Genomic DNA, 24,875 nt, shown 5'->3' with positions numbered 1-24,875 from the left:
GGCAGAAAAAGGGGAGTCTACATATATTCATATGAAATAGCTGTCACTGTTGAAGTTTGTATCATCAGTTATGTTTCAATAGCTTTTCTGTGCAGACCAAATGCTCACATCTGACACCTGTCAGCCTCAGCTCATTTTTGAGATTTTACAATAGCTGCTTCCTATACCCGCTGAAAACATTTTCATCTTACAGTCGCTATAAAGACCCATATCAACGAGAAAGAAGAGTGGCTGGGCATACAGCAAATCTATTCTTAAGCTGCTAACAAAGAGACAAAGTGGAGAGAAAGAGAGGGAAAGCGTCTGCATGTGTTGGTGTGAGCTTAACACAACCCCATTCACTCTAACTTTGGGGCAAATACGCAGCTCTGAAGCCAAGTGAGCCACATCATTGACTTCCCTTCAGATAGCACCTTGTTCTCTTTCAGCTACATTCATTTGAGATGCTGCACAAGAAGTGGATAAAGCTTTTTCAGACTCCACGTGTAGATTTTTAATTAACAGAGAAATACAGCAGTACCAACCTAACATATGGTGTATTATTTGGTACTTACCAGGTATGTAGTTGCACAGCCTCTCCACGGCTGCCTTCACCGTACTGTTGTGCCATTGTGCAAGCTGTTCAATTACAGACACCACAAGCACGCACCCTTCAAACAAACAAACAAACAAAAAGAGGGAAAGGGGTTATCTGCAAAGTGTGACGAAGCACCCTGCACCACAGAAGTCTTTCAGGTATTGTTGGGCATTTAATTTCTCGAGAAGCTCCATGGCAGATGAGTGTTCAAGGGGAAAGAAATATATGTGAATTTCTGTCTTTACTCAAAGCCTGTAAGTTATCTCAGAGAGGGTGCTGATGCCAGAGGAGTGCACAGAACAGCCTGGCTTTTACAGCACTGGTTGTTACTCCTGGAAAAACAATTTTCCACCCTATTCAAGGATGAAAATTAAAGAGCCAGGGGGACAGTCACTGTGCCTGTTTGGCCACCTGCTCTCTTGTTATTTTTCACAGGAAACAAGGCACAGGTCTGTACTTGATGAGACTTCTGTATCTCCCCACACAAGCCACACAGAGAGCTACTGAAACTGAAAAACAAATAGGTGTGACTGCCGGCAGAAGAGGGGTCACAAAGCACACCCACATGCTGCCCACCATAAAGCATCCAGGGCATCACTTCCTCACAGACTTTCCCCCGAAGCCCAGCAGTGCCTGGCATGCTCAGGTTTGCTGGGCTCAGCTACATGTTTGCTAAAGCCAACATGCCTTCAGAGTTCATTCTGTTCTCGCTCTGTGGTTGGAATAAAATACTTTCCTGTGAGCTACAAAGATGGTTATTTCTCACCTCTGATCTGGGGATGAGTGAGGTTAAAGCCTTGTTGCTCCTCAGACTAGCTGTGGCTGCAACCCAAGAGCTTGCACACCCTGGTGAAGCCTTTCTCGACATGTGCAGCGCTTTTTGTGGTCTTTTGGGGATTAAGTAGGTTTGATGTGACCCCCACATAACAATCATTCAAAAATCATTCAAAAAGTGGTTCGTTTCGGGTTGATTTGAAGTTGCTGTAGGCCAGCATTGTGCTCTCTCTCCCTCTTTCTGCAGTGGCTTCACCATTTTGTTAATAAAAGGCCACATTTAGTGACACTAAGTCTGACCAATACAGTCAGACCTGGCCACCAAAGTGATGTCCAGGCCTAGCAAGTTGAATAAAGATTTCTCTTTGAAAGCTCTGTAGCTGAGCCCTGTTTCCTCCACTCTGCAAGAAATCTCAGCTCTCCGGACTTGCTCTGATGAGCAGAAGTGAGCTGCAGCACTTGGATGTGACTGCAGATCCACCTTTTTCCAAATTCAAAAGCGTTAATGATCGGGTTTTCAGATTGGCACAAGTCTTCAAACTAAGCTTTTAAATCCCTTCCAAGTACCCTGCCTACGTGCTATTAAATCAAAGCACTGATGTTCAGTGTCAATAACTTTGATGCTCCTATGGATCAAGTAGCAAGTCAAAGAGAGGGTAAGACAAGTGGAACTTGCCTTAAGATCAATAACTTCGAGTCTTCTATTACTCCTTCCACCCCAAACACAGTAATCCAGTGAAAATGACAGTGAACTTGCCATCTCTTTTGCAGGGATAAAAGCCCACTTCTCCACACTTATTAAATAAAATGCTCACTCAAAGTCATCTGCAGAATGATTTATAAAGCTTGCTAAGAGCCATTACCTCCAGCCAGCCTAAAAGAATAGGAAAATAAATGGAGACAGATACAACAAAAAAAACCCCAAGCTGAAGCCATTCATTCCATCTTCCTTCTCCCCCCTAAAAATAGACACAGGCTAGCCCAAATAATTAACAGTTCATTAAAATAGAAAGAAAGGAAAACATGTAGAATAATAAAGACCCAAAGTGAAGTCAAAGGTGACATCCAAGCTGGAGGCTGAAGTATGCTCAGGATTTGGGCTGGAAGAACAGCTCAGGGCCATGTGGTCCTTGTTTAACCATGAGTAGGTGCCTCAGCACAGCCTTATCCTGTGCCATGCCCCAGGAAATGTGCTAAGGACCAGTCCCCAATACACATTTGGACAAGGACATACAGTCAAGTGGGGAGCGTAGTTGACAGCGTGCAAGACATTTCAGCTGTGTGCAAGCCATGCCCTGCACTGGTCCTAGAGACGGAAAACAGACCCTGGATTATTTGCAAGGGTAGCATGGGCATAGGCACACTGGACTGACTGCATCACCGAGTGCTGAGATGGCAGAGTACGTCCTCAGAACACATCGGAAACACACGTGAAAGGCATTGCATGACTTGGTTCTTACAAGGCCACATCATTAACTTACAAGAACAACCTACAGACAACCAAAACTAGCCTTCTATGTCATTTTTATTCACGGGGATGGAGGATTAGAAAAAATAAATGACCAAAACGATGCCTTAACCACAAAACCACATGTCCTTTCTGCATCTTCCTTCCTTCTCTTACCAAGGTCAGGCATTCTTCTCACTATCTTGTTGTCTAGAAGTCATAAAGATGAAAAGGACTCGAAGTAGAATGACAGAAAGAAGCTAATCCTTTGACATTTTCTAAAGCAGACAGCTTTTGTTGTTTTACCTCTCATGCTTTTGCACCAAGAGACTGAGGAAGCCACAAATGAGGAGGTGCCAGCGCTTAGCAGACATGGGTCCAGAAGTCCATAATGGGTTAAGATGAGGAAAGAAGAAAACTCAGGAGATGTTGGGGCTAGCAATGTTTAGAAGACAATATTTCAGTAGGCAGAGGAGCTGGAAGAGCTGACAGTCCCCTAAACACAGGCTGAAGCAGAACAGCGATGGAGCAGACATCAATGTGGCTTTAGGGGTAGGACAGCCTGACCAGATTGTAACATTGCAAGCCTGGATGCAAAGTGAGGGGAAAGCCCCTGTTGTGAGCACAGGTGTGAGTAAGGACACACAGGCCAGGTGAAAACTGGAGGGATCTGGTATGTCATGTCTCTGAGGCTCAGTAACTCATCACACCAGGGAGCTGACAGTATCACTGACTGCAGCAAAGATACATGATGCTCGTGTTACCCGTGCTTATACCCCAGCACTACTGCACACCTTCAGCCGGGGCCTGCCAGCACATTTGCAGAGAGGACAGAGTCCTCTTTCAGCTCACAGCTCCCCTGCTTCCTCCACACAGGACCTCAGATAAGTCTGATTTTCTAAAAGCCTGTCTTCCACCTCTGGTACTCTCTCCTCTCTGGGACCAGAAGGTGCCAAGCACTGCTGCAATGAAGCTCGAGAGCTGTGCTGCAGCTCGTGCTCCCTGAGACATGGTGGCTCTGCCCCCTCTGCCAGCAGAGATCAACCTCTGCCATGCCTCTGCTTTCGGTGACAGCACCCTCAGGTACCAACATGTTGGCACCAGTGCTGCAAGAAGAGATTTTATTTCAGTGTAAGAGCTGGGCCAATACACAACTCAACTCTCTGGTGACAGGAAAGACCAGCTCAGGCTGCATTCCCACACCTTCACTGGCAGACAAGGGAAGAGCCAGCCTCACACTTGGCCCTGCTGCACCTCAGCACAACGCTTTGATGCTAAAAGAAAGTTTTGCCCACCCCAAGCACAGGCTTGGCAGCCTGCCTATTGCTTCATCTCAGGGTGGGGGAGCAAAGAGGTTCTTCTCTCTCCGAATCAGGTGTTTCTGCAGGACTCTCATTTTTGTTATCACAGAGAGGTCTTCTGGCCTCCATTGGAACCAGCACAGAGCAAGTGGCTTATGGACAAACAGCTCAAGTGCTCAAAACCAAAAAAGTTGGGCCAAGGATAAAAATACCCATGGTATTTCCATTTCCTCTGTTACACAAGAATAGAGTCTTCACTGAAGATGTTGAGTTTCTCTCTCATGTTTATCAAAGTACCACAGAGGGGAGGAAAAACCTCCAAACTATTTTAGGTTCAGCTGTGCCAAATAGAAACAGAATTCTTAATCACAAACACAATCATGCAGGTAACCCTACTCGTGGAGCAGTCTCCCAGCAATTAAATGGAAATTCTTCATGTTGATTAAGTCAGTTAGACACTTCTGTGTCTATCGAACCAGGCCCAAGGGGAGATTTGCTTCGCATGAGAATTAGCGGAGGCACTGCTCAGTGTGTACAGTACTTAATGCAGTACCTTGGGCTACTAGATGCTATATGAATATAAATAACAATAATAATTGCCTGACTACTTGGGAAAAACCCACAGAGCTGAACTGCAAAATGTTTGCTCTCACGAGCTGTTCTTTACTATCGCAGACAGGATGCTTCTGGTCACTATTACACCCTCTCTGTACACAGGCACATGCAGATCACATCTCAATTATTCAAATGCTCCCCTGTAAATTCACTTTATCTAGATTAAATACTATACTTCTTGAGACAAGCCAAGAAAGAAAGTCTTGACTGACTTTCAACTGCATTTGCAGTTGGGGCATCCTCAGCCTTAGGTCTCACAGCTGAAATCTCTGGACCTGACTTTCGGGAGTTCTCCTGCCCTTCCAATATGTGCCATCACCTGATTTGCTCTCTGTTTCCCCTATCTACCTGGGATTTTACCAGGTGCCCCTGGTCCACCTCTCTTTAGTCTCCATGACCTGCTACCATGTCTTATTGCCCTGCCATGGGCCAGGGGACGTCTGCTTATGTTTGGGCTCTGCTCCCCTCAAAGCCTTTCATTTAGACTGATGTCATCAGGAGTAGCTTTTGGGCTGGAGATGGTAAGTTACTCAGGAAAAGGGTTGAATCCAGGAAGAAGACAAGGGGAATGTCTAAGGGGGTTCACTGTAGTCCAGGGAGTCAAACCCACCTAGGTCTCCCACTCTTTTGCTCTCCCCAGTAATTCATATTTATCCTCTAAAGAGAATCTATCTATCTCCTGTGCTGGGCTGCAGCTAAAACCTCAAGATGTCAGTGTCTATGAGTAAAAGCTAACTCAGATTATCCTCATTCCTACTATGAAGCTGTTCTCTTTTTAATCATAGATATAATCTTCCTCTGGATTTAGAGGTAGAATTCACTATTGGCCACAGCCTAAGAAGCCAGTATCCTCTAACGAAATCAACAGAAATCTCCCTGCACAACAAATACCATCAGAAATGCTAACCAGTTATCCTAGCTTTTAATGGGTCTTAATTCGACCAGCTAAAAATGGAAAATAATTACTTAGATAAAAAGGACAGGCAGCAATCAGCTGTCTTCAACTGTAGAAATCTCATTGCTGTAATTACTTACGATGTGTGCGAGAATATCAACTTCTTAATAGTCTGGCATCAGTAGAAAAGCAGTTTAATATCTGGACAGTCATTAGCAACTATTGCTCACTTTTAATTTAGTAGATACTTGGATGCAGGTTTTTTTCTCATTATGAGCTGAGCACATATAAGGCAACATAGATATGCTTCATAATTAAAGGTTAAAAAAAGCTCTGACTTTCTTTTTTATAGTTGCACACGAATTTCTTTAGAAAGGAGTTTCAAGAAGCTGACTCCTCTGTCACACTTCAGTAATAGATTTCAGTGCCTTGACAGGCTGAAGGATATTTTCTCTGGGAGAAATTCATTGGTATTATAATGCTTACCAGCCATTAGAAACTAGACTCTGCTATTAATAAAATGCCTGTCTCTTTTAGTGATAGTTTGTCCCATCTGCTATTAATTTCTGAGGAGATAAGAGAAAACCATAACCATTTTGCTCAGCATCAGTAATCTGAAAACTCACACGTCAGGAAGTGCTCCTCTCCATGTCTTTGAACATAGTGTGTAATAATAAAATGACATTTCCAATAAGCTCAGGAAAAAAAAAATCATACCCCAATAATAAAACCAGAGCTAGAGAAATTCATTTCTTAGCTGTGAAGCCTCTGGCAGTTTGAGCAGACTGTTTAACTTAATCCACTCCTGCCGCACACGTTTGAAAGGCTCTATAATTAGAATTACACCTAGGGATGTCAAGAAGTGTCTGGATACTGAAAGCTGCCTCTTGAAGTTTCAGATTTGTAGATAGACTTGTCTGAGTAAAACTCTGTTAAATGAGATTTCTGGCATCTGGCACATCCTCCTTTGCCATCCTTTGCTCATGTTCCTGGGTGCTGGAGATCTTTCTTGCCCCTCCAGACATTTCGCTGTTCATCAGCCACAAATTAAACATACACCCTGGAGCACAAGGAGGAAATAAGCCCCCAAAAGTGGCTTTGGACAGCAATCACACTCACAAACCCTATCGGCCAGGTTGCAATCACCCTGCTCATTCCCTGATGAGCAGGAGCTGAAGCCTCACATGGCAAAGCAGCAAATCTCTTCCTCGAATATCTGGCAGCAGTGCGAGCCCCCATGTAAACGAACCCATCTATCACATTCCTGGTTTTGTATCAAAGACAAAGGTTTTCCCAAAACAGTCTTTGCTTCTGCCATTTATAGATCATCATAGGCTGCAAAGCATCTCTTAAAGCCTGCAGGTGTGGAGTCCCCAGAGCCTGCCTACAAAAGGCAGTACTGCTGCTACTCGTGCAGGTGTTGTTGGACTGGTGTAAAAACACCTATTTCCAAATTCATCTCATCCGATTCCACTTCAGCCTCGAACATGACATTCTTGTTTGAAATAAGACCATTCACACAGGGAGCGAATGAGAAATAAGGTTTTCTTCTCTGAGATGGGGACGTGCATGTAAGTGTTCTAGGTGCAGGCAGACCATGGATATGCAGAGTTGCAATACAGGAATGTCTTCTTTTTCACTATATACTCCTTTCCTAATACTTCCCAATATTCATTTTGCCTTCTTTTAAAGCTTCTCAGCACTGAGTTGATGCTTTTAAAGAACCATTCTTTATAACATCAAGATTTCATTCCAGCATGGACATACTCAGCTCAAAAGACATAACTGTGTGCAAAGCTACGATAGTTATTTTCACATACACAGACAGAGGATTTGTTTCTTTGAAAGGTAATTTAGAAAGGGATCTGAGTGTAGAAGTCTTTTAACTCAGACTTTGCTTCCTATTTCACTTAGACATAGAGGTACTGAAGTGATGGAATGTAATTATAGGCATCCATATTCAAATATGTTGGCATATACAAGACCTTTTCCCCCTGAATTTGCTAAACTATCATAAAATATCTTGGAAATGCTAACTGGTACACTATTCCCAAGCCTCTCACTGGGCATAAAATTACATATAGTATAGTGGCTGAAGACATTTTTGAAATATTAATATCAATATAGCAGTATTTTGAGTGCATTGTAGCTCTGCACTAAAACCAGCACACCCTGGAGTACCAGTTGCTCATGCAACAGCAGTGAGAGGCTGCACACCCTTAACTTCAGAGCTCCATTTTTTCACTATTGTTTCTTTAAAACATCCAGTGAAGACTTTGATACAGTTATGCCAGTTCAGAAAATTCCCTTTTCATCTAGTGGAAGACTCTGGTATCCATACCTGCAAGCCAAAAGTATCCCTAGTGTTTCCTACATTACACTTTTAAGAGCCTTATTTAACAGAATCTATAACCCAAGGCTTTTTTAATGGAAATGCTTTCTGCACTAATTAATAGAAAAAAAACCCCGATGTGTATGTATGTGTGCCATTAACATATTTATCTTTTCCAAATCATTAAAGAGTATTAAAAATCTACTGAAGCCTGAATTTACTGAAGCAGGGGGAGTTAATGTAACTGGATAACTTCATCCTTCTTGCAAAAGCTTGACCATTTTAAGATTCTGAATGCACAAGGCTTGTTTCAGATATACAGTTCCTAAAACTGCCTTAAATACAAGCAGGAGCTCTGCATAGAGCTCCCACATGAATAAGAGTGGGAGGCATGCACATTGTGGTAATCAGCAACCAGGTAGACAATCAATACTAAATACATAAGGTTATGTGAAAACCCCTTATAGTAAAGGCAAGCATCAATAATGTAAAATGTACAAGACTATCCGTGTCTACAAATGCACATATAAAGATCTGTGACTGTGTAATTGCACACATGTACATGTGTATCTGTCAGTATGCTAAGCACACTGTTTTATTGTGATCAATAGATATATTTGCATTTTAAAGCCATAAACTTTCAGTGACACTTGTGGGGATTTTGAAAATGAAACTTTTGCCCTCAGCTGCTGAAAACCAGGAATTCCTGAAGAAAACAGTTCCTATTTTAATAGTTGCTTTAGTATCTCCGCTGTACTAATCACATGCCTGTGGTTTTTCTATCCAAAATATCACCATAGGAAAAAATGTTATGGTCAAATTTGATATTTCTTACCGATTGCCAAGCCAAATTTTGCTATTGAGTAAACTGAGTACACTGAAGTGAACAGAGGTGCTGTGGCTTGGCCCTACTTTAGCTATAATCCAAGTTGATTCCCAGCCTTTCAGAGTAAAATACATTGTGGTGCTCCTCTGATATTGAGCACGTCCTTTTTACCGAACTCATTGAGCTGGAAATTATATGTTCTGTCATGGTGCCTCCCCAGACAATATGCGTGCAGCCACTTTGTCTGAGCACAGTTATTAAAAGCCTCCAACTCCATTTGGCACGTTGCACCGTGTGAAGTTATTGGGAACTCCGAAGGCCACTGGTCCTGCTGTTGCTGCGTGGAGTGTGTTTCACCCCTACATTCACTCACAGCTAGAAAGAGGCAAAGTGTTGAGGACATTGACTGCCACACAAATCAACACAGGTAGTGGCTAGCGGTTTACGCTGCTGGGAAGCTCAGAAACGGCCATTCTGTAATGTAACCAGAGCTGAAAATACATCTCACAAACACACTTCTTCACGTGCTAGGAATTACGTTGCTGGCGGGTGAATGGAAGAGGTGACCCACAAAGGTTGCTGAGTCTGGCATTATATCCAGCACAAAGATGGGGAAATTTGCTTCCCCAGCTGCTGACCCTCAAGACCTCCGCTTGCTCGCAAAGGAGATGGAAAGTGCCGCTGCCCGGCTCTATCGAGCGCTCCCTGACAAATCGCCTGCTGCCAAAAAGGGCAGCCAAAGTTAATCGTTGAAAGATCAGCGCAGCCTGCTGCTGGGGAGTCAAAGAAATAAACCCTGCTATTTGCAAATAGTCCTCACAGTCACAGCACAGAACCCCCGTAAAGCCAGCCAGGCAGAGGCCATCTTACACAGGCCTCTGCCCTGGCATAGGCCTGAGAGAGGCCATCTTACACAGGCTTCCGCCCTGGCATAGGCCTGGGAGAGGCCATTTTACACAGGCCTCTGCCCTGGCAGCTAGTCTGTGGAATCTACAGAGTAGACACAGATCTGTTAAGGTCTCTAATGAGGTCTTCTGCAGCCTTCTCAAGAAGTGGTGGCAGTGCTTACTTATCACTACCATTAGAAAACCTTCTTCCCAATCTGAACATCCCTACTGATATCCATTTCTGTAACTTCAGGCCATAGCTCTTAGAAATCTCATGAATGGATCATGTCTTTAATGTTTTTGAGGACAGATACGTCTTTCTCATGTCTTTCTTCTCTGGACTAATTAATTTATTCAGTCTTTCTTTATAGCTTATGTTTGTTTTTCTCTGAAACCTCCTGTCACTCTGCATGATTCTTGGTGCACAGCCTCCAAAGGGAAGGCAGAAATTCCTCTGAGGCTTTGTCAGTGCCGAGAGAGGGAACGGGTTACTTGAAACATCTTGCAAGCTAACTTCTGTTCACACCTGTGCAGTCTTCAGGACAGTAAACCACTAAAAGCCCATATGATCTTCTCCAGGGATGCTACCCTGACAGTTGCTCCTCACCCCCATGACATGTGTTGTTGACTATTTCTGATGAAGTGCCTTCAACATACCCATATCAAAATTATCTTGGGGGGTGCAAGTACTCCAAATTTCCAAGATCGTTTTGAATTTAATCCAGCTGTCCACTGGGCTCACAAAGCTCTTCAGGTTGTTTGCTAATTGAATAGTACACTACTTCATTATTTTGGCTAATGAAAATACAGAATGATACTATGTTCAAAACAAACAGCCAGGAAAGACCACATTTTGTACACAGTTCCTTTCAGGGAGTGAGACACTCATAATTACTCTCTGAATAAAGCCACCCTTCATTTGTTTTCCTGCCCTGTAGAAGCTTAATCAATGTCACATATTTCAGAGCCATTAGATCAGTGCTGAGGTGGTGTCAAAAGCCCTGCTAAAGTTCAGCTGTAAAATCTACTGCTTCTGCTGTGTCTACATGCCTATATCCTATCAGCAAAGAAAATCGGATTGATCTGAGACTGTTTCTCCTTGACAAATCCAGTGAGGCCCTTGCTCATATTTACTTCCAAAAGGTGCTTTTATAAAGTTTTATTAAGTATTGCAGGAGTTTTTGATGTTTAATTGCCTGAGCTACAATTCCACAGATTTCTTTTCTTCACCATGTTGAATACAGCAGTTCTCTCCTGCCTTTCAGTGTCTCCCCAGCTTTCTGTGTTCTCCAGCGCAGCTTCTCCCTTCCCTGAGGTTGCTTCAGGTACTTCTAGACGAAGTGACCTTTGCTAGAGAACAGGACAATTTGCAAAGACCTTTTAAGGTTGGAATTCAGGATAGTGGGAGCTACGAAACAAAATCTTTAAAAATTAACCAGAAAGAGCAGAAAAAGAAAGCACATGATGTTAGGTACGATGAAACACTTAACACAGTGTCAACAGTTACCAGTGTTGCTGTACTGTCTTTGGATATCTTAAGTAAAACTTTGCTTGCCTTGTGAAATGGGCAGAATGGGGGAAGGCAAAGACCTGAGTATCTGAAAGGCTCCTTCATCCTTAATTTTTGAGAGAAAAATACACAGCATCTTGTTCACCAGATGCCTCACCGCACCTAGCAAAAGAGTTTCTAGGTCTTGTCCTGAATAAATCCCTTAAGCCATACTGTTGGTCAGTAATAAACCCAGAAGCAAAAGCAGACCTAGCACCCAGCTCCCAAACCAGCGCATGGAGCAAAAACTCACTGCCTTTACATGAGGAAAAACAGCCTCATGGGCTTTTACACACAGGAAAAAATGACCAAAGCCCTTTTATCTAAAATAAGGAAAAAGCAGAAGAATATATCACATGTCCAGCATGCAAGAGCCTGAGTAGATTTCAAACTATGCAAAAAGAGGCTGTGGGGCATTTTTTCCAGCCAGGGGAGGCCAGAAGCAGTGGTAAAGAGATTGTCAAATGTTGGGAAAATTCTTTTAGTGACAGGGCCAAAGAAAGACCGTGTATCTATTTAAGAGCAGGTTGGAGGTGGTTAGGAACTACCTAGGTATCCTATGTCTAATCTTGTGATCAGGAGGATTATCATCAGATCCTTTCCCAAGGTAGTAGTATTAAATCCATTTTGCTGTGGAAATGCTTTCTGGGTGCTTTATTTTTACACCAGGTCAATTATTCAGACTTTCTCTGAGGGAGGCAGCCAATTTTTTCCAGAAAATGCAGCAAAAATGACGTGACTCTTTTTCCTAGAGATACTGAGGCTGATTAAAACTTCTGTCTAAATGTTTGCCAATGCAAACTTGATGCTAAAAAGTTATCTTCTTGTTTAGACAAGTAGCAATTTGAAAGCAGAAATGTTTTGGCCAACCTTTCACTATGAGTTATCTGAATTGTTCGGTCTGCTGCAGCACCTCACTGGACACATACCCTCCTCTCCTCCAGCTGTATTCCATATAAGCATGTAGGTGCCTACCTACATCCCAGGATGTCCTAAGGGCAAGGGAGTCCCTTGAAGCATCCAGATGCCTTCCCAGTATGACTACAATATACTAGGGCAGATAGTGCCTACCCAGAGGGCCCTCCTAGCAAGGGGAACAGAAGAAGGAAGCAATCAAGTTGCATCACATTCAGCAGAAGTACCAGAGCTGCATTTCACTCTCCTGCCATATAATTTCTACATATTTCTTCAAGAAGTGTGATACTTCCAGTAGAAAGGCTTAATGATTTTCTGTGGGTTTCTTTTTTTACCGAAAGAATATCTGTTTTCTGACTGACTTTGGCTACTAACACAGCAATCTCAGCTATGCAGGCAACACAAAACCAGAAGCGATCAGGAATGACTATTCAATGTGCAGCCACTCCATTTCCCTTCAGAAAAGAGAGGGAAATAACTTTGAAAGATCAGATGCCTGACCACACATTTAACTTGCATGAAAAGCTCCATTTCTTCAAGAAGATCTCCTACACGTTTGGCAGTGGGCATTTCTCACCTTACAGATGTTGCCTCAGTCGATAAAGCTAAGATGACATAAATGAAGTTCAGAAAGGAGGTGGTAGCAAGGTGGGGGTTGGTCTCTTCTCCCCAATAATGAATAACAGGACAAGAGGAAATGGCCTCAAGTTGCGCCAGGGGAGATTTAGATTGGAGATGAGGAAGAACATTTTCCCTGAGAGGGTTGTCAGACACTGTCCCAGGCTGCCCAGGGAGGTGGGGGAGTCCCCATCTCTAGAAATATTTAAAAGGGACATGGTTTAGTTTAGTTTAGTTTAGTGATGGGCCTGGCAGTGTGAGGTTAGTGTTAGACTCTATGATCTTAAAGGTCTTTTCCAATCAAACTGAATCTATATTCATGATCCTCTCTCAATGCCTTCCCAGGTGGCAGATGGAGCTAGCGGGGTCTGGGATCAAGACAGTAGAAGAAAATCACAACTTTCCTCCGAAGTCTCTTCCTCAGGTGAAGCTGACCTCAGCTTAATTAATAAGAAGGCTGGTTACTGAATCATCCCCAAGAACTGGGGTTACCCCCACCCCACACCTTGGCAAGCACAATCATCGGCTCTGCTGGGCTTTCCCTTTCCTGCTTGTGAAAAGGAAGAGACACAGATGGCTTGTCAGTGTTCTCAAGAGTCAGTCAAGAGAGAAGCTAATCAGTGAAAGCCGGGGGGCAGCCGTCTGGGCTAGCAGGCAGAGCCTGCCTTCATGCACTCACCAGCCCTTCCTGCCAGCCCTAGCTCTGGCAGTTTTCTTGCTCTGCATGCTTCATTTTTAGCTCGTGGTTTGCAGAGGTGTGGACAGTTTGTTTTGGTCCCGAGTTGAGCTCATGTGGGTGTTTTTAGCTAAAGGGACACCTCAGAGAGAACAAATGGTGTGGGAGGTAGGTTTTTTGGTGTCTCCCCACTGAACAAACATGCCAGGGAGATGCTCGGTAGTCCCAGCAACGAGGCTGGCACAGATCCTTTGGCACGAAAGAAAACACCATTTATCTTGTGCAAGGCAACTTTGATGCAATGTGCAGTCACTTTAGGAATTTGGAGCCTTCCTGGGTCAATAGGATGGAAAGGGCAGACAATGCTCACACCTACCATTTAAAAAACCAGGGGCTGTTTAGCTTGGAGAAGACTGAGGGAGGACCTCATCAACACATAAATACCTGAAGAGCAGGTGTTGAGAGGATGAGGCCAGTCTGCTTTCTGTAGCATCCAGTGTCAGGACAAGGGGTAACAGGCACAAGCAGGGACTGGGGAAGTTCCACTGGAACACTAGGAGAAATTTTTTTGGTGTTCAGGTGAGGGAGCCCTGGCAGTGGCTGCCGTGGGAGGGTGTGGAGGCTCCTTCTCTGAAGGCTTCCAAACCTGCCTGGACGTGTTCCTGTGTGACCTGATTGAGGTGAACCTGCTTTAGCAGGGAGGTTAGGCTGGATGATCACTAGAGGTCCATTCCAACCCCCACCATTCTGAGATTCTCTGAAAAAATACTAGTGTAACAATCCTGCAGGTGAGCACACTCACTGCCTTTGCCGTGACATCAGAACCCAAGCTCCTTAAACATCTCACCATTACAAATCACCACTTCTCCCTCGCTGTGGCGGCTGCTTGGTCACTGCTTGCATGGCTGCTGGCCCAAACAAGCCAGTCCCTGATAGACATCCCTGCTTTTCACAACTCGCCCTCATTTTCCATTGGGTAGTTTAGCCCTGGCAGGGGCTGCACAAGCCTCACCATCTCGATTTTGCTGTGCTTTTAGTTCACCCTGCCTCACCGGTGCCAAAATCTGCAGGGGCACTCTGGATGGCTCAGAAGCGAGGCAAAAAAAAAAAGCATTTATCAAGCTTAGGGTTATTTCTAATTGTGTTCTTTGGGCCACAGTGAAAAAAATTCGGAGCTGAATGGAAATATTTCCTTCTGAAGGTCAGACAACTTTGAGAGGATTTTATGTTTACAGCACAAAATTGCTCTGAAAAGCTAAAAGAAGAGAAAGTAAAAAGTTTGTTTTTAAGGCAAGACATATCCATCATTTAACGCTCACATAAAGAAAACAAGCTACCACATCTCTCTAGGTACAGAGTCCCGCACCAAGGGCATTTCTGGTGCAGATGCTTCACCTTTGGTGTTACTGGTGTCGCTCTGTGAAGCACTTTGTTAGCAGAGGCTATAGGATACCCCCAGCTATACCTACTGTGGAGATCACCACAGTCACACAAGAGAGGGCTTGCCAAAACACCTTAGTACGGGTCGTGCAGCCACATGTGCTTGTGAAAGGAAACGTGAGGAAACAGCCCTCGCAACTTGGCCATCAAGACACATTCGACCAGACCACAAAGCTCTCTGGCCCAGATATGGACCAACCATTCTTAAGAATAGTTTCCCAGGCAATGAAATCAATGAGACTCTGGATGAGTCTGAAGGAAACTGTGGTTTCCTGCAGTTAAATAAAACACATTGTGAACCCTAACAAATACTAGGACCCTCTAACACCTTGTTTCCAGGTCCCAGGCCTGCATACATTAACACCAGCTGTTCAGGTGCCGTTCCCCACAGAGCAAAAACATGAACTTTGGGAAGCAGTCATTCAAAAACAAAATCATAAAATAATTCCAGACCCCATCCTGGCCTTGCAAAATCTTCGGTGGTTATTTCACCAAAGACTACAAGTATTTTGCAGTACAGCTGTTGAAATAGATAAAGGAGTGATTTATGATGTGCATGGCAATTCTCAGCTCACCAGAGGAATAACAAATGAACTATTCCAGCAGGCAAACAAAACCTGAATACATACCGACACAGGTATGTCCTTTATACAGCCCGGAGGGGAGCGCAAGGGGTGGTGGGTCGTTTCCGTGAGGCAGAGGGGAGGAAGAGGTAGCTTTCAGCAGAAGCACGAGCCAGAAGATGCAGCATGAATTAAGGGACTTTTGCCTAAATCTCCTCATCCTAAAGAAGGGGAAAAAAAACAAAAGGGAAGAAATCAGGTGGGTAGGGCACACGTGGACTTGTATTCCCTTAATGCTAAGGGTGCAGCCTGCATCTTCGTCTCATTAGCAGTTTAAAGTGAGGACCTGCACGACTGTGTAGCTGGATGTGATGCAGGGACTGCTGCTCGGGGCAGGACACAGCAGGCTGACCCCTCAGGGGGTGCACGGCAGACCCTGTGCTCGTCCATCGTGGGTGTTGTCCCGGCCCCTGCCCCTCACGCACCCCTGGGCCCTGCTCAGGCCCTTCGGGGTGGCTGTGCAGCCACAACCCACCACAGCCCGATGAGTCCCACATGCGTGGGCACTCCATGATGGTGCTGGTGAGGGGATGCCCCCACAGCCCCAGGACACTCTCTGCACCCCAACACCTCCCCTCTGCCCCATTCGTGGCCCTTTCCAACCTGCAGGCCTGGCAGGACCGAGAGGGTTGCCTGGACAGCTCTGGCTCAGCGCTCCCGCATCTCCGGCGGTAGCAGCAGATGACTAACGACCTTAAACCACAGGACTTGCCGGAGCCACTCAGCGTTCATAACGCAAGACACTCCCCTGAACTAGTGTTGCAAAAAGAAGGAAAAAAAACCCAACCCAACTCACAAACCCTTCCCTCCCCCCGCCACCCCCCCACCCCAGTCACTCCTCTGCAGACAAAAAAAAGTCCACCCAAAACCTGTACCCCCCCCCTCTGCTTCTGTAAGATTTTTGACCAGGGTTTCTGTTCAGGGGGATCAGGCAAGAAAAATAAGAGAGAGAAGCAGCTCAGGACAGAGCTGCGGGGGGACGAGGCTCCCATGCTGAGGTTTCACCGGGGCTTTGGTTTTGCTGCAATGAGACAGTGGGATGTAAGGCAGCTACCAGCATAAGGGAGATGAACCCCTCTTTCTCATCAGCTTTGAGTGCACTTGTTTGCAGCCTTCAGCTGCCTGTGAGGCTTGAAAAATCTTCTCCTGCTTTGGCAGACATGACGACTAAAGATTTCCCTGCCTCTTTTATTCGGCCAGACCAGGTAGAAACCTGTCTCATCCCCAGCCTGAAGCAAAAGCCGAGAGTAAAACATGTTTAAATGACTTCACGTCAGAGGTGGAACAAGTCCAGACAGCTAAATCCCAGACGCTGCGGATGCAAGGATCCTATAAGGATACAATGTAGGACTGAGCCAACGGAGGGCCAAAGATACATTCCACCTGTGCTTCTGCCTTTTTGTACAACCCTGGGCAGGTGGCACATCTCCCCAGAAGGCTGCAGGTACTCGTCTTTGCTTCCCACTCCTTGCCTGGCCCTTTCAGAAGTGGGTGGGCTGTTGACATGGGATGCTGAGGGGCCACGAGAAGCCTGTCTCATTTGGCATCCCTACGTGCTTCCTGGGCATAATTAAAGGAGACTCATAAATGGTGTTGTAATAGGAAAAAATAGAGGATATATTAAACTTGGTGATTCCTTCCTGAATCTTCAGACATTCCTGCAGCTCAACGAGGACACACAGGGATCAGGTCAGCTTTAGTATTTAATTTAGTACTTAATTTTTGCAAACCACTTCTTTTCTGTGGGAGCCCAACCTACAGCATTTTTAAAGACGGCCCCGGAAAGTTTGCCTGAGCTTTGAGAAGCAGGAGTTGCCTTGTGATAATATAATCCTGTAGCTCTGAAAAAAAAAAACCCAAACCACAAACCCAAACCCACACAAAACCAGAAAGACTGTTAAAAGCTTCAATGTGAATACAAATCACTCCGTATCTCCATTCTCTAAACCAAGCCTTTGACTTCCAAATGTATGTTTACCTTCTAAAAAGGAAACAAAAGTGGAACCCAAAATAGAGGTAATGGTTGTTGCCTGAGTTTTGTAGACCTCTTCCTGCTTATCATTCTCCCTATAGCTGGCAATGCTGTTTTCCTTTCTTTTTTGAAATAGCAGATAAACAAAAATCATAGCGCAAAGTACCTTATGCCAATCCTACTGAAATCTGCAGGATGTTTTTCTTAACGCTGTAAAAACTTGCTATAAAAAGACACGGTGCTACAGCGACTGCAGCTCCATTAAACCCTTTTTAACACACATATCACTTGGTTCCCAATGACACTTTGAAGTCCTTTAAAACTCTGCATATTGGCTCATGAGCTCTTGCTGCAAAAACAGAGTGCTAATAATAGGCAAGGGGGGAAAAAAAAAAAGCCTTGAGAGAGAGGCCTTTTGGAATGGCTTCCGCTTGATATCTATAGCAAAACACAAATCTAAACAACGGCACTTATAAAGGGTATAGATAGATCCCAGGCATGTAAACCTGCAAAGCCCACAGCTCTAGCCTGTAATCTGCTGTGTTATTTTCTTTCCTTTCAGGCTGTGAAGATAACCTGGAATCGGGTGTGACACAGAGCTGGTTCTCGCTATACCTTATGTATCAGCCAAGCTCCTTAAACCAATTAAACAAAACCCCCACAGCTTTTGGAATATGCAGTCTGGTCAGGAACATGAGGGATTTACATGTGTAGATTTAGAGGCCAGCTGGGAAGGTGACCTCCCACCCCCTCCCTGGGTGCTAAATCTTTCTCCTTCCCACTCGAATCAGATAGGAAGCCCTGTCTTATGCCATGTGGATTTTCAATTACTTCCAAGTCCCTGAAACAGTAAGACTTAAAGCCATCTTGGTATAGCAGTGAAGGAACACATGATGTTGTCTCTTAATCTTAGTAAGTAAGTGCATGAATGATGTTAATGAGAGGTAAAAAAAACCACATTAGATCTGTCACAAAGGAAGGGATTTGACCATAAAAGCTTCCGTTAGGCTTGAGTACAACACTTAAGCCAGGGACAGAAAACTGGGCCAAGGGTGATGCAGAGGTGCTGCCTATCTAGAAACAGAGTTCAGCTGCCACAGGAGACAGAATCACAGAATGGTGGAGGTTGGAAGGGACCTCTAGAGATCATCCAGTTCAATGCCTTGCTAAAGTAGTTTCCCCTTGATCAGGGGGCACAGGAATGCATCCAGGTGGGTTTGGAAACCTCCAGAGAGGGAGACTCCACACCCTCTCTGAGCAGCCTGTGCCAGGGCTTCCTCACCTCAACACCAAAGAAGTTTCGCCTTGTGTTCCAGTGGAACTTTCCATGTTCCAGCTTGTGCCTGTACCCTTTGTCCTGTCACTGGGCCCCACAGAAAACAGACTGGCCTCATCCTCTCAACATCTGCCCTTACTTATATATAAGCATTGATAAGGTCCCCTCTCAGTCGTGTCTTTTCCAGACTAAACAGCCCCAGGTCTCATAGCTGAGACCTGAGCTCTTCTCTCTGCAAAGTACCAGGGCACAGGGGTGATGCCTGGGATGTCCCCTGCTCAAAAAGTTCTGTTAGAATCACCCTACAGCTTGCGAGCATCTTTGTTTCCCCAGCTCCGATCTGTTTGCAATCTGGGCTCACAGCAGGCCTGGAGCTCTGATGGGGACCAGGTGCTCAGGGCTGAGCTGTAACAGGGCTCCTGCGTCCCAGGTGGAGCTGACTCAGGGCTGCTATGGCCCACAGGTGCCCTAGGGCCCTGAGACTTGCCTTAGGGAACCACAAGAGCCAGGTGGGCTGCAGCAGTGAACTCTGCAGAGATGCTCCTGGAAACCCTACTAAGTATTTGCCTGCAGAATGACACACCTAACTAGAGATGAGAATGCAACCAGCATGTTTTCTCTCTTTGGGCTTCCATGTGTCCCTGAAGAAGGGGAGAGGACTGCGTAGAGACAGAGGTGAGGACTTGCAGACAGGAAACCCTCAGTGCTCTGGCAAGAACCAGACACACAGATCATTCGCACGCTGCTAGACAGCAGACGTAGGGGCAATTGAGTTTTTTTCAAGGCTGAATTTGGACTCATGATAAACATATAAATTAAAAAAAGTGCACATATACATCATATACACCTCCACACACACACACACTGCTGCTTCCTACCAAGCAAATGAAGAGGCCTGCAGCTCCCCAGACTCAGCACACAGATAAAGCAGATGTGATGCATGGGTGATGCACCACGTAAAAGGGAGCTTTGGTTGGGGGTCACCAGAGGGGGCTGCAGGGATTAATGGGCCATAATGTGCCTCAGTCAGTAACTCCCAACTCAAGCTCTGCAACTGCACCCTCAAAGCTTTTCTCAATTTAGGCAGAGCTGAGATAAACTTGCACACATCTGTGGCTGCCAAAAACCTGAGGCAAAGCAGATGAAGGCGAGCAGAACCTGACCCAAATTTCCATGAAGGCAGATCACAGAGATGCAATGAAACCAACTTAGGGTTTCTGATTTTTCCGAATTAGGGCTTAAACACCATTTAAGAGTCACCCTTTCCCCAAAGGGGACACTTTCATGTGATTGCCAGCAGAAGATGAGATGCGAGGATAGTGTTACTCTCCATATTCTGTTTTCTCTAATGGGTCCCTGAAGGCCTGTTTATGTATACAGCAAATACATTGAGAAAAGTCCTCAAAGAGAAAAGAAAATGGAAAATACCTGCCTGAAGCCCCAAAACAGGACATGTAAGCATCGGTATGTCATCTGTCAGGGTTAGGGACCACTTGGTTGAAAAAGGAAGGGACTTCCTTGAAATACAAAACAATCACCTTATGAAAGGAGATCAGCTGGCAGTGTGTATTTGTCTGTCCTGTTCTGTCCAAGTCACTGCACACACTACTGCACTTTTTTTTAAAGACATATGCATTTTTTTTCTCCTTGTCACATTCATGCAGGCATTTTTATGATGATTAAATGTTATCTTGCACGGCCTTCTCTCCCTCTCCTCTTTGACGTGTTGTTCAGTCCTTAAGGGAATAGACATAAGCCTCGTATTTTTGTGTCTGGAGAGATAAAACCTGCAGGAAGAAGCCTTTAGATCAAAGATCCTCTCAGTCCCTTTTCTTCCTTTTATTTTCAAAGCGTGGTCCTTTGTGCCCTTTGACTCTGAAGTTCCCACTGGCTCAGCGCGCCGGTTGTTTTTCATTACTGCTCTCCGAATGTCTCCGGCTGTCGTAATTGTCTCTGCGGTTGGTGCATTATCACTGGCACGGATGAACATTTCCAGAGCCCCATGTGGATTTGCTACTGCACCACAGCCAACTGAGTCATTCCCTCTGCCCCAGTTTCCTTATCAGTTGCTGCTTTTGGTTCAAGTTAACGCATCTATTTCAGACTCTCTCTCCATCTCATTGTCGCTCCAAGCTTCAGGGAAAGCATTTAAACCAATATTTTCCTGCACTCATATCTGAAAACTTGTTCCAAGCTATTGCCAAGCTGTAACTGAGATAGATGATTATCCTTTATTCTGCAACTTGTAATGAAATTAACTATCCTGTCTTGCAAGAGCTGTTGATATCTGCGCTCTTGCAAACATAAGCTACTGATAAGACTGACTCCAGTTTTGGGTTTAACAAACTGTGGGAACATGATGACTCTTGGAGCTTTCAAATAGGGAACTCAGGACAAATACAGCTCCAATACTGGTGACATGGTACATTTTCTCAGCTGACTAGTTTTAGTGCAGTAAAACAAACCTGTCATGTTCTTACTATGTGCAGATGACACTATAAATTCAGAAGTAACCTCACCAACATCGATTTTGCAGCCTGAGTTGTGTGGGCATAATTGTGGGCATCTTCATTCAGGCTCTTCTCAATGATGTCCAACGACAGGACAAGGGGTAATGAGTATAAGCTGGAACATAAGAGGTTACAAAGAAATACAAGGAAAAATTTCTTCCCTGTTCAGGTGAGGGAACACTGGAAGGGGCTGCCCAGATGGGTTGTGGAGTATCCTTCTCTGAGCACATTCAAACTCATCTGGACAAGTTCCTGTGTGACCTACTCTAGGTGGTCCTGCTCTGGCAGGGGAATTGGACTGGATGATCTTTCAAGGTCCCTTCCAACCTGTAAGATTCTGTGATTCATATCTAAAGATGACCTAATTCTTACTATTATTTAGACAAAAGAAACAACTCTGTCAACTAAAGGAGCAAGAAAGGGTGTCAATGCTACTGAGAAAGGACTACTAAGAGCCCTTAGATAACTCAAAGCCAGCTGTAAATACAAGTCAGGAAGCCTGGGACCAGCTCTGTGTTGCCCTGTAGTTTGGGTACTAATTTAAATCCCAAAGAAGTAATAGCCAAGCATTACCAACCCAGTGTGATGGTATTTTTCTCCCATTATTGCCTTGCCATAATAGGCAAGCCAAAAATCCGCTCTGCTGCATCGATCTCTGCAGAGCTCTCACCATCACGCCGGGCTTTGTCAGAAATGTAACCCCCTATTAGGCTCCTGGTTTCATGCCGATAGAAGCCATGGTGAAGGAGGAAAAGCCAACCCCAGGTGCTGTCAGGCTGTCAGTGTTTACAAGGGCAGCACCACGACATCAAAGGAGAAGAAAAAGAAATGTTTGGTTGTGGTTTTATTCCATTTGATCTTTCCTCCGGTAATGCAAATAAAAGAAATGCAGCTCGACAGTCTCTTGAACTCAGCACAGAACACGTGCCAATAAAAGATAATTATTCCCCTTGTTTGGGTTAGGGCACAGTAGCACATGTCATCAGAGGCACTTTTAGCACATACCAAAGTTCACAAGATTATTTAAACATATCGTCTGAGGCTCGTGCTGCGTGTGCTGTGCTCAGAAATGGGACCTGTACAACACATGTGCCGTTGATGGCACTTCACACTTCAATGATAGGGTGGGGGTTTAGCTTGGGTTGGTGTTTTCTTTTTCTTTCTCTCTTTTCAAAGAGGCATTTCACTGATTTGCTTCGATAATAAAAGACCTGCAGGTGAGCTGGATAGTTTCCATCAGCAAAACGTCCCTGCAGGGAGAGCATCCATCATCCAGAGATGAATATGCAAAGTCAGCACAAACTGATCTTTCAAATATTAATTAAGCAAGTCACTGGTCAGCCAGCCATGCACAGAGTTTCCATGCTCTGTGGGGAGGTCAGAGTGTATGAAAGTACTCAAAGCACTTAAAGGACTGTATATCTGCTAACTCAAACAAGCTGAGGCGGAGGTTTCAGTCAGTAAAGATTGCACTGACCCCACTGATAATCTGGTTTTGCACAGACAAGCCAAACTCAGGCATGAGGTCAGCCCCTAACACTTGATCTTTCAGATCTATCACTGAAAATTCACGGAGGGCTTATTTGCACTTGCCTGTCTTTTCAGTTGCAGCAGACTTTATGCTGACGACTTAGTCTTGAATACATCTGAGAAGACGACACGGGTAGTTGCTTTTAATTAGCACCGTTCACAGTCACCTCACCACAGAGCAGAAACCTGCCTCTCTGAAATGGCTCTACATTCACTGAACCTTTCTCCCTTCTTTCTGCTTCCTTACCCTGGCTTGGCATTCCCCAGATTTATCCCTTCTCGGCTTCAGACTCAGAGCTGCGTTTTCTCTTTATTTTTTCTGCCCCATTCCAGAAATGAGGGTATTAGGGAAAATACTTGGTTAAACACAGCGGTGTTCGATCAAGCTCCTTCCGAGGGAAATGGTAAGGTCAGTGGCTGGATGCAAATCTGATGAGTTAATTCATCCCAGAAGAGACCTGAAGCTGGAGAAGGCAGGCTTGAGTTGGGCCTTCACAATGAGGAACAGCCCCATGAGAAATCAGACTGTAAGCGAGGGAGAACGTGGGCATCACATCACCCTTTTTTTCCCTCTCCTCAAGCTGTGGCCTCGAATGCAGAATATTCCCACCCTCTCTGTGGCCCCTCTACAAACACTGAAGTCATTAAATCCTCCATCTAGCCAGCACCCTGTCTGCACGGTGGGATGGCTGCCTGCCTGCCTTCCTCCCTTGCTCATTATTTGCCTTCCACAGCCCTTTTCAGCCAATTCAATGAAATACGAATAGCATTTCAGATAAACATTCACTCTCTTATAATACCTTTCCAACACCGCTCAGCTCTCGCTCTGGATGCACAAAAACGAGCTGTAATGTATCTTTCACTGAGCTACTGAATCCTTTTTGAACCCTGATATATGCTCAGTACGAGGTTTATTACCTATGAGAGGTATGGGCATAGGCATTACTGAAGTCTATCTGACTAAATCGTTCAGACAAAATGAGCAGGCAATCTTCTGCCTTGCAAATCAATCTGTCTGCCACAATGAAGTGCTCCAAGCCTGCTGATGCTGGGCCCATGTCCCTTTTCTGCCTCCCCCAAAAAGCATGGTTTGGGATTTCTTTTCGTGGCTTAAATAATGTACAGTAAATGCCCCTAAGTAGAGAGAGGACAACTTGGGAATGCTACCCAGGGTGTTACTGAAGGAACCTCATGAGGTTCAACAAGAACAAATGCAGAGTCCTGCATCTGGGAAGGAACAACCCCATGCACCAGGACAGGCTGGGGGTCCAACTGCTGAAGAGCAGCTCTGCAGAGAGAGACCTGGGAGTCCTGATTGATAATAAGGTAAATATGAGCCAGCAATGTGCCCTCGTGGCCAAGAAGGCCAATGGCAGCCTGGGATGAATCAAGAAGAGTGTGGCCAGCAGGTCAAGGGAGGTTCTTCTCCCTCTCTACTCTGCCCTGGTGAGGCCTCATCTGGAGTCCTGTGTCCAGTTCTGGGCTCGTCAGCACAAGAGGGACAGGGAAGTGCTGGAGAGAGTCCAGCACAGGGCCACCAAGATGATCAGAAGAATGGAACATCTTTCATATGAGGAAAGGCTGCGGGAACTGGGGCTGTTTAGTCTGGAGATTGAGGGGTGATCTTATTAACATTTATAAATATCTAAAGGTTGGGTGTCAGGAGGTTGGGACATCCCTTTTTTCTATAGTAGCTAGCAACAGGACAAGGGGTAATGGGATGAAGCTGGAACACAAAAAGTTCCACTTAAACACACGAAAAAACTTTTTCCCTGTTGAGGTGAGGGTGCCCTGGCACAGGCTGCCCAGAGGGGTTGTGGAGGCTCCTTCCTTGGAGGTCTTCAAGACCCGCCTGGACATGTTCCTATGTGACCTGATCTAGGTGAACCTGCTTCTGCAGGGGGGTGGACTAGATGATCTGTAAAGGTCCCTTCCAACCCATACTTTTCTATGATTCTGTGATTCTATGAAGACACAGAAGTAGCATTTTCCCCTTCTTCCTGGCTTAGAAAACAAATTGGCACTGCAGTATTTTTGGATTTTTGTCTCCCAGTTTCTGGTTTCCCACCATTCATCATTCCGATTCATCATTTATGTGTATTTAAAGCAACC

At 45.0% G+C, this 24,875-nt stretch overlaps 1 protein-coding gene across 2 annotated transcripts in view; it reads right to left on the bottom strand.

The window, feature by feature from the left end:
* AOAH (acyloxyacyl hydrolase) overlaps positions 1-16,136 on the bottom strand; it is an 84,662-nt gene extending 68,526 nt beyond the window's left edge. For both annotated transcript variants that reach the window (XM_061996578.1, XM_061996579.1), the window contains exons 1-3: positions 16,079-16,136; positions 15,482-15,636; positions 555-650 (exon numbers count right to left, since the gene is read on the bottom strand). In XM_061996578.1, the coding sequence (XP_061852562.1) occupies positions 555-650; positions 15,482-15,635 (250 nt within the window). In that variant the 5' untranslated portion in view covers position 15,636; positions 16,079-16,136. The remainder of the gene's footprint in view (positions 1-554; positions 651-15,481; positions 15,637-16,078) is intronic.
* Positions 16,137-24,875: the final 8,739 nt, after the last annotated feature.

Source organism: Colius striatus, chromosome 5 (genome assembly GCF_028858725.1).
Source record: "Colius striatus isolate bColStr4 chromosome 5, bColStr4.1.hap1, whole genome shotgun sequence".
Lineage (NCBI taxonomy): Eukaryota > Metazoa > Chordata > Aves > Coliiformes > Coliidae > Colius > Colius striatus.
This window is presented reverse-complemented; position numbering and strand designations above follow the sequence as displayed.